The sequence below is a fragment of the Fulmarus glacialis genome, unplaced genomic scaffold (assembly GCF_000690835.1).
Source record: "Fulmarus glacialis isolate BGI_N327 unplaced genomic scaffold, ASM69083v1 scaffold47119, whole genome shotgun sequence".
In the NCBI taxonomy this organism is placed as follows: Eukaryota; Metazoa; Chordata; class Aves; order Procellariiformes; family Procellariidae; genus Fulmarus; species Fulmarus glacialis.
Window position 1 is genome coordinate 13,414 of NW_009233493.1, and position 9,577 is coordinate 22,990.

General features: G+C 49.8%; 1 protein-coding gene across 1 annotated transcript; it reads left to right on the forward strand.

Moving 5' to 3' along the window:
* Positions 1–1,730: 1,730 nt before the first annotated feature.
* On the forward strand, positions 1,731–7,528 carry LOC104071918. Its single transcript, XM_009585332.1, has 5 exons — positions 1,731–1,969; positions 2,745–2,949; positions 3,392–4,014; positions 5,747–5,892; positions 6,733–7,528. The coding sequence occupies exons 1-5, from the start codon at positions 1,754–1,756 to the stop codon at positions 7,526–7,528; spliced, it is 1,986 nt and encodes a 661-aa protein (XP_009583627.1). The 5' UTR covers positions 1,731–1,753.
* The last annotated feature ends 2,049 nt before the right edge of the window (positions 7,529–9,577 follow it).

Here is a 9,577-nt window from a genome sequence, read left to right on the forward strand (position 1 = left end):
AGGGAGGATATTTTTTTAAACCCAGATCATTTCAAGACTGATTTTAGATCATGGCCACACAGACAGTTACACTGGACTGGCTGAAAGACTGGTACCCCAAATGTGGCTGGGGATGGAAGGGAGGAAGGAGACAGGAACCTCTTAATCCAGAATGGGCCAGGACAGTACCATGGTGGCACCACAGCCTTGCTGTGTGCCTGCGCTGCTCTTAGTGCAAGCCTGTAACGGGGATAATGCAGTCCGTACTACAGACTGCTCCGTGACAGTGCTGATGTTGGTATTGCCTTTCTACAGGCTGGGGAGAAGAGGCCTGGAGGGGTGAAGTGACACTTCCAAATCCACATGGTAGGGAGTTAGCAGGGCAAAAAGTAAAAGCCAGGAGCCTGCTGTTAGCACTGTGCCGTTGCTGTGCAGCCGCGGCAAAACTCTTTTTAAGTTGGTAAATCCTCTGATAGTGTCAGCTGGGACCTGGAAGCATAAATGGAGGAAGATGAAAAAGCATCAGGTGAAAAGTTGCAAACCAACTTTTCTGGCCTGACAACAGAGCCAGTCTGTGTTCTGGGAGATTTGTTCCCTCTTCAGCGATTTCAGTGTTGGCTGATGGTTTGTTATCGGAGCCAACTGTCATTCATTGTAAGGAAAATGCCCATCTGTCTCGTGTTTGCTTGTAGCTGACAGCGTTGGAATTGCACATTAGCAGTATGACCTACCAGCATAAGTTCACAAATGAAGCCTTTAAGAAGAAGCAGATTTTTGTCATGGGAGACTTTTGTTAAGCATAAAATACATGCATAACCTGAAATATGTTCCAGACATGGGCTTCCTCTGTGTACAAGCATCCATATCCAGTCTTGACAACCTTTCTTTTTAAAGGAATCCAATCCCATAAAAATGAAGTAAACCCAAAATGAAAAAATTAATATTCTTCCTAGCAGGCTTCATTGTGCATGGAAGTAAGGTGTCTTAGAGAGTCTGTTTAAAAAATGTATCACAAGTAGTATTACAAACTACAGCCTGTCAACTACTCTGTCATGTCAGTGGTTTTGCACCAGACTCTGTCTGTCTGGAGAGGTGGTGTTGTCTACAGAGAGGGGAACGTGGGGTTGGAACAGGCTGCCTGTATCAGCCAGGCCAGGCCCTTGTTAGCACCAGACAGCCGTGAATAAGAGCATCCCAGAATTGCCAAGTAAGAACAACAGACTCTGCCAATCTTTTCAGGACTCTTAAGTGCACCAAAAGGCCTGATCATGAGTTCACTGAAAGCAGAGGGAATCTTTCCAGTGGTTTCAGTGGGCTTGGGATCATGTGAGATGAAAAACAGAGGGAAAGCTCCTTTAATCCTCTAATCTCTTCAAAGTATTATGGTTTTAAGCAGGTGATTTTCTTCCAGATGAGCAATATGGTTTCTGTGTTGACAACATCTCTTTAAGTAGTAGCAAATATGGATATGGCCTACTTAGAAAGAGGTTTTTCTGGTCCCTATGGGAGAACCTCATGTTTTATGGACACAAAAATACCCTGTGAACACCCGAGACTTGATATCCCAGGCTGATGCTGGCATGAGTGCAATTACCCGATTTGCACTACTATAATTGAGCTTTGTCTAGAGCCACTGAAACACACGCACAGCCATCCATGCCAACCAGTCTAGATTCCTGCCTGCACTTTTCCCTGAACTGTTGCGTCTGTTTGTTCGAACCTGGGGTTGCTACTCAGTCTCATCTGTGTCAGGAACAGCAGTTGAACTGCATACATGATGTTCATCAGAGTCTGCTTCTTCCCCTGCAGCTGCAATGCTGAGACTGCTGCCAAATCCCCCTCCAAGGGACAGTGTGATCTGAGGGAAGCTGATCTCCCACCTGTGGAGGACAGCCAGCAGCCCAAGCCCACAGCAATGTCCATGGCAACAGAGACCTGGGAGGACAAGCCAAGCAATGAGACATCCAGCGACACTCCACCTGCAGGGAATGTAAGGAAGAGGAATTCCCCTCTCATCTTGGGCATGTGTTCAGGTTTTTTTTTCTTGTCAGAAGCTCTAAAGGATCCCTTCGTTGTAGGAACTGGGCAGGCTGGGAGCCTGGGATCTGAAATCACGCCAACTCCCATGAGCGATTAAACTCTGTTAGAAGCATTTCTAGTGCCTTTTTTATTACAGTTAATGAAACAGGAGTCAGGTTTGTGCCCCTGCCTATCTGCCGCTGCATCTCTTGCAGGGAGTTCAGCAATAACCCCTTCATGGCTTTCAGTGTGCCACCAGCCCCTCATTGCTGGACTGCTGGGGAGATCAGACAGACTCCCTCTTAGTCCCCACCTAGTCAAACCACTAATGTAGGTAAGGCATAGCGGCTGGAGTTCCTGAGCCTGCAGCGCTGAAATGTTTGCAGAACAAAGGCAAGCTAACTCAGATCCCTAGAAGACAGCCTCAGCCCCCGCTTTAGGCCCTTAGCTAGGGCTATGCTGTTGACTTCTTCAGGTTATTTGACAGCCGTGATCCAGCCACCACAGAGCCACTGTACTCAGAGCTACACAACAGCAAAGGGAGAGGAGTCCTTGCTGTTAGGACTAAGCAAGACAGAGGGACCTGGGGGGACAGATTTCCTGATGATCATGTAGCAGAGCTGCATTTACAGTCCCACCGCTGATGAGTTTCCTTTTCTCTCCTTTGGCAACTGAAGTTCAGTGGCTGCAAACCAGGTGCTGCTTTGACCACTGCCTTCCTCCAGACCCACTTGCCTTTCTTGCAGACCCCCAGTCCTGGCTGCCGCCGATCCAGCTCCGACATCGTCCATGAGAGCACGGATGGTGCCAAGGCCCAGCGGGAGTGCCGGCTGCGGCCACACTTCAGTGACCCTATGCCGACAGACTCGGTGAAGAGGAAGCAGCTGGAGCTGAAGATTGCAGCTGCAGCACGGCAGCACGCACAGAAGCGCCGGCAGGAGCGAGACTACGGTACCCACATTCTGCCCACTCGGAGGGGGTTGATCGGCCACATGCTGAGCCCTGATACACTGGTGTAAATATGGAGTGACTCTAATGACCTGGGGGAGGGAAGCATTCTGGGTTTAACCCAGGCGTGCAAGAAATCAGGACCTACTCTGCCGTGTCTCTGTCCCTGCCTGGCAGATGGCAGGGGAAGAGAGGACCCAAATGAGTTCATAGGTATGGGCAGTGCTGGGATGACAGGCCCCAGGCTTCCCCTGGGAGCCATTTACTTCTTACTCTTGCCAGTCTCAGCAGCAAAACAGGAGGAGAGACAGCTAACAGATCAGCTTTCACCAGATCTAGCCCGCCCCGCCCAGGGTTCCTACCACTCATGGCTGTGCCAGCCTGAGCTCCTCAGGTGAGCTCTGTGCAACTGGCAGTGCCTGTAATGATTTGTGTCTGTTCTCAGGTCCAGTGGTAGCAAAAGCCAACCTCGGCCATGGTGGCAGCTTTGATGAGACCCGCCACGCCCCACGTGGCTCCCTCCGCTCCAGACATCATTGGAGCAATGTCAGCAGCCTGAGCACGGACAGCGGGATTGTTGGCGTGAACGATGTGCGGGATGACCTGGATCCCAGTGAGGCCACCCGGACCAAGTCAGCGGATGTGGAGAGGGCAGATAGTGGCATTGGCCAGATGCCAACCAGAAAGTGGAGGAGCAGGGCATCTGAAACACTGAGCTCCCTGCAGGCCTGGGAAGCCCACCGTCCCTGCACCGACTGTGGAGAAAGGGACCTCCCGGTGGAGACAGATGTGCAGAACTGCAATCAGAGGCGGGCTGACCTCTGCGAGAAGTGCCGCAAGCGCAGGACAGAGCGCAAGGAGTCTGTGCTGGAGTTTGTCAACACAGAGGCCAGCTACGGAGAGGACCTACGCATCATCAAAGAGGAGTTCTACCTGCCCATGCAGGCAGCTGGGCTGCTGAGCCAGGAGCAGCTCCTGGGCATCTTCAGCAACATCCAGGAGCTCATCGACCTCAACGAGAACTTCCTGGAGGTACTCCAGGAAGAGATCGATCAGGCCTTTGACCAGGTATGATGCTGCATGCTCTACAGGGGCCAGACCAGGCAGACAGGAATATGTTTGGCATTAGTGAGGCAGCATAGATGGAGCAGGGGATCAGGAGGTAGGACTCCTGGGTTCTGATCATCTGCCCAGTTCCTTCCTCCCTCAGCTATTATAAACCAGTGATTTCTGTAGGCCTGTGCCAGGTCACAGCTGCTGGCCTCACTCTCTGCTCTGGTAACACCACTAACATTAGCAGGCCATCCGCACTCTAGCTCATTTATCCCATTAACAGGATCTAGCTGTCGCATTACCAAAGTTAGCTTTAAGCCAGTTAGCTTGGACACTGATAAGCGTGTGACGATGGGGGCACAGAGCTCACGTTGGCCTGGCCCCCAGAGGGATGGAGGAGACCAAGCTCACAGGCTGTGCTCTTACTCAACCCTGAGCTGGCTCGCTTCAGGCTGGATTGGATGTGTTTGCTTTGGGTGCAGTTTATGCAGCTTGCCCCTAGGCTGGCTGCAGGGCCAGGCAGCACAGGCTGCTCCCTGCTCTGGTGACAGTTGGCCCTTTTACAGCTCTGTGTACCGGTTGCTTCTACTGGTGCACCCTGCGTTGCACAATGAACTTTCCTACCCCATGAGCATGGTGGTCAGAGGGCAGAGAAATAGAAATAAGACTCTAGAGCAGCAGACAATCACTGCAAAGGACACGTAAACAGCTCCACATCCTCCTTTCTTGAAGAAACCAAAATCCACTTGCTGCTGTATCAGTCTCACCAGGATGTTTTGTTCTCTAGGAAACACATCCCTCCTTTCCCTCTCCGAAACCCTATATGTCAGACTGAGCAACACATGTCTCAAAAACTGGCAACTTTGAGAACCACTCTCTTGCACCTGGCACAGTGAAGACAAATGTGCACTGCGGGTGTGATGTCCCCTGTGAATAATTTATTGAGACAATGGCTTCTACAAACAGCTCTGGGTTTCCCTGTCTCCTCCTCCATGTTGCCCTTTGCAGTCAGAGCTCAATACTGCACCAAAAAGGCGCTAGCAGCCAGAGAGCTGCTCCCTCTCTCGCTGCTCAAATGATTGCACAGCATGTCAGCATACACCTAGACAAAGCTAAGAGCATTATGTGGCACCAGATTCTTACTATTCCCTTATTTTATTACACGTTCAGAAATCAGAGAGAAATTTACGATGAAATTTATTTTTCTCTTAGGCATCAAAGTAGCCAGTAAGAGCACAACTGAAGGAGACTGCTTCCCAGCCAGACCAGTTTCTGAGAACAACTGCAGAAGTTGTTAAGTGCCATGTCTGTTACCTGAGTTACAGGCCTCCTCTGCCCATTTGCTCCTAAATGCTCTCTGTTAATTTATGCACTGCTGCATTAGCCTTATGGCAGACCTGCCGACAAGAAGGGCCCCAGTACACCCTCCTGATTAGCAGGCTTACTCTGGCCTCTGGCCTTTGAGCTCCTGCTCTGGTGAGCTGGCCAAGCCCACAGAAGCAGAGAAGACATCTCTTTATGTGTAGAAGAGCAAGCAGTTAGACCAGCTTTCCTTCCCCTCCCCACACACTGCTTCCCCCTGGACCGGCAGGGACTGCCTTTCCACCAGGATGGGTGAGCCCAGTTCCACCTTTGGTCTGGTGTTCACCAGATCCTGCAGTAGGTTCATGCTGATAGGACTGAAGGCAGGCTCCGTGCTTGTGCCTCTCCTGAGCTAACCAGCCAGGGCTGTATTGCATGTTTGCAGGGTGATGATGACCTGATGACCGTATGCATCGGCGAAATATTTCTAGAGTTCGTCAACATGCTGCCAGCCTTTCAGACCTACTGTCTTCAGCAGTCCTCCTCCGTGAATATGCTCAACGCACTGGAGAAGGAGAAAGAGTTGCTCAGGTGAGAAAAGGGCTGAGCGTATTCTTCCAGGCTTTGGGGACAGGAAGGCACCAGGCTGAGGGCAAAGCTTTTGTCAGCTCAACCAGATCAAAGTTTTGATGCTAATGTTCTTCAGTGGCAAGCTGCTCTCTCTTGGGGTGAGCAGAGTAATTTACTCTCCAAAATACATTAACCCCTTGATATCTCCACTGAGGAAGCCTGTTGGTCCCCAGCTATATACTGTATTTTGTGGTACCAGTGTTTGCCCACTGACCACTGGGCTGAACTTTCACCAAATGACACCCAGCTGAGAACAGCTCTCAGCCCCTGCGCCAGAGCACAGTTTGGATTTTCACTGGGGAAAGCCACTGTGTGAAGCATGCATGACTTGAATTTGTTTCCCATTCCTAGCCCTGGCCTATTGGGCATCAGGCGAGTCACTTCTCTCTTTCCACTGCAACAGCTTAAAATGATGACAGTACCAAATTCTTGTTTAGAATGCTTTGTAACCTACTGATGAAAGGAGCTACAAATTAATGTAATCTGATACAGGCCTCGGGCCTACGTCAGTGTGTACCAGAGAAAGATCACACCCTTGTTGTTTTACAACGATTTAATAGAAGACTGCCAGGATGTTATGTGCTAGTGTCCCAGGCACCTCATCGCTGTACTGCAGCTGAGCACAGCTGCAGAAATTGTTGTTAGTTTTTGAGAAGACAGAATTCACAAGGCTGTTAAAACCAGAGGGGGGGCTGCAGTGCCCAGCAGCTGTCAGCACCACACTGTTCATTTGCATTTAGGATTGCAGCGTCTGCTGGCAGAACAGCCACCATTTCATTCCCTCTTCTTAAATCCCTGCAGAATATTCCTCAATGTCTCCCAGAACGACAACACAGCACTGCGGCGGATGAACTTGAGGTCCTTCCTGATGGCCCCTTTGCAAAGAGTCACAAAGTACCCACTGCTGCTCAGCAGAATCATCAAGGCCACCACTGAGTACCACCCAGATCATGGCAGCCTCCGGGAGGCCAAGAGCCGCATTGAGTCCCACCTGGAGCACATCAACATGAAAACCAAGCAGGAGGGGAACACGTGGACCCTTCGCTCCTTTCGCCAGGACAGCAAGAAGAAGAGGGAAGTCATCAACATTGAGATGAGAGAGACCGCCCTCAAAACTGTAGGTTGGCTGCGGGAGGAAACGCGATTTGTGATGGAGGGGTCTCTGCAGCTGGCCCAGCCCCCTGACGGCCAGTGGGTGAAGAAGGGCAGCAAGACCCTGAAGTTCCAGAATATGCAGGTCCTCCTCCTGGTGAACATGAAGCGTGTGTCTGAGTCCAGCCTGGAGTCAGCCGAGCCAGGGCCTGTGAAGGACGCTGTGCTGGTACTCATCAGGGACAAAAATAATGGGAAGTTCCATTTGCTCAGGGAGCCCTTGAGGCTGAGTAATTGCGTCGTCTCCACTGATCCTGACTGCGACGACACTTTTGAACTCATTGAGATCAGGCGGGAGGCGTTTGTGTTCCGGGACAGCGACCGGGCACGGACTCACCACTGGTTCAGGCAGATCAGGCGGTACTCGAGGGAGCTGGGCTCCTGGAAGAAGCGGCGGAACGCGCTGCCCAACATCATGATCAGCACCCCTCACACCAGGCCCTGAGTCCTGCACAGGCAGCACGCAGGGAGACTTGGCTTGACTAGTGCCACGTGCAAGGACCATCAAGAGCCTCGGTGGCTTGAACTTGGTCTGCTCCATGGACAACACAGGGAGGAGCCTGGCCCACGAAAACTCTTAGCAGCACTGGAAGCAAGCATTACAGCCTAATTCTGGTCTCCAGCCTCAGGACTCACAACCTGTTTGTGGCTGATGTACATATAGAGATGGGTTCCCTTGAGGAGCAGATCTCTGGAGGAAAATACTGAGTTTTTTAACTTGTTAATATTGCACTGCGGGGGAATGGTGTATGATGCTTGCCATTGCATGGATTGTGTTGAAAGCCAGTCTTGACAACATGAGAGAGGTTTCCACCATCGACTGTATTTCATCAGCATTAGGTAAAGTCAGGGTCAAAATTAGGTGCAGTATTATGCAACAGGGGAGGAAAGTTGGAGAAAATTATGTTTTCCACTTCTACTCCTAAGGACTATATTTCATTATTCACCTCTGTATATTGAGTCAAAATACTTGTTTAAAAAGAAAGGTCTTTCATCTTTAATCCAAATCAAGTAGGTATCAATTTGCTCAGATTCAGCTGCATGCACACAGCAAAGAAAAAAAAAAGCAGACAAGAATAAAAGGAGTTCTTGCTCTCTGACACATAGACCCCAAATATGTGTAGAACCTGTGGAAGAGCAGTATACCCCCACTGAAAGTCTTGTTATTTAACTGACTTAGGGACTGGAACGTAACGCTGCATCTGAAGTATCTCAGAAGTGTATGTAAATATAGCTCCGCTACCACTAATAGTGAACTTAAAAGTTTGCGATTATTTAAATGATGTAATCTAGTGTATTTCAAAATTTAATTGAAAGGAACAATTTACATTGTACTGTAGAGTAATATAAAAGGTTTTAATAATTAATTTTCAATGACTTTAGGTGGGTATTTTTTTAAATACTTATTTTCGGGAGTAGGTATTTCATTTAGTGTGGGTGGCATTCAGGTGAACAATGTGCCTATGTCTGTTCTTTGGATCCCCTGAACAGAATTCAGGGGCTACTCCTAATGAGACTGGGAGAATGGTACAAGCCTGCTACCCTAATTCTCACTAGTCAACAATAGACAAAATCTTATGCTCCGGCCGCAGTCCTGCCTGGGCAGGTCAGGCCCCAGCGCACCAGACGTGAGAGCCGAAGCTGAGGCCACAAAAGCGCTCCCCCATAAGGTCCAGCCTCTCTCAGCTCCGCAGCAGGGAGATGACTCAAAACTGAACAATGGTAAAAAGGCAAACAAGGTTTAACCTTTTCATCCTGACATTACCACTGACCGCGGCCTTGCGATTACAAGATCAGCAAAATGTCACGCTGTGACTTGCACAGCAAAGGCCAGATTACAGCCCTAGAGGCTAAATTAAAGGAGCCTGAATTTTGGTCGGTGGGTCTCAGAGGACAGCCTGTAAACGTTCTTTCAGCCCCCAGGGTAAAGACAAAGCCAATCAGTATTATTCACTCCCAACAAAAGATTTCTGTTACAGGCATGTATTTTACAGGAGGATTCACACAAAGAAGCATATTTATGCATTTCTCCAGAGATCAGTCAGCATCAGCGAGCGCATAAACGAAGGCAGACGGAGGCTACCTTCATGTAGGTAGCCCTAGTCTTGTGAAGTCACCACTGACCCAAGGCCTGAGCAGGCCTCCAAACCGTGCCCAGTGCTTTGTCCTCCTGCCACAGCTGCTGGGGCTTGTTACACTGCTCCGGGCACTGAGGCAGATGCCAGCAGTGAGACACATGCATACTGGCTGTATTTTCTCTTCATCTGCACTGTCCAGCATTTTTGTCCTTGAGGAAATGGGAGTTGTTGCATCATCGGAGGCTTTACAAACACGTACCCAAGATGTGAGGGTGGCAGCACACAGCTGAGCGCTGTAACGAGTGATAGCTGGCAAAACGCTTGTTGGGGCAGCAGCCTGACTCCCTCAAGTAAGTTGGAATTCCCTCCAGCTATTTCTAGTCATTAGACAATAAATTGTTTGTTCCCCCAAAATA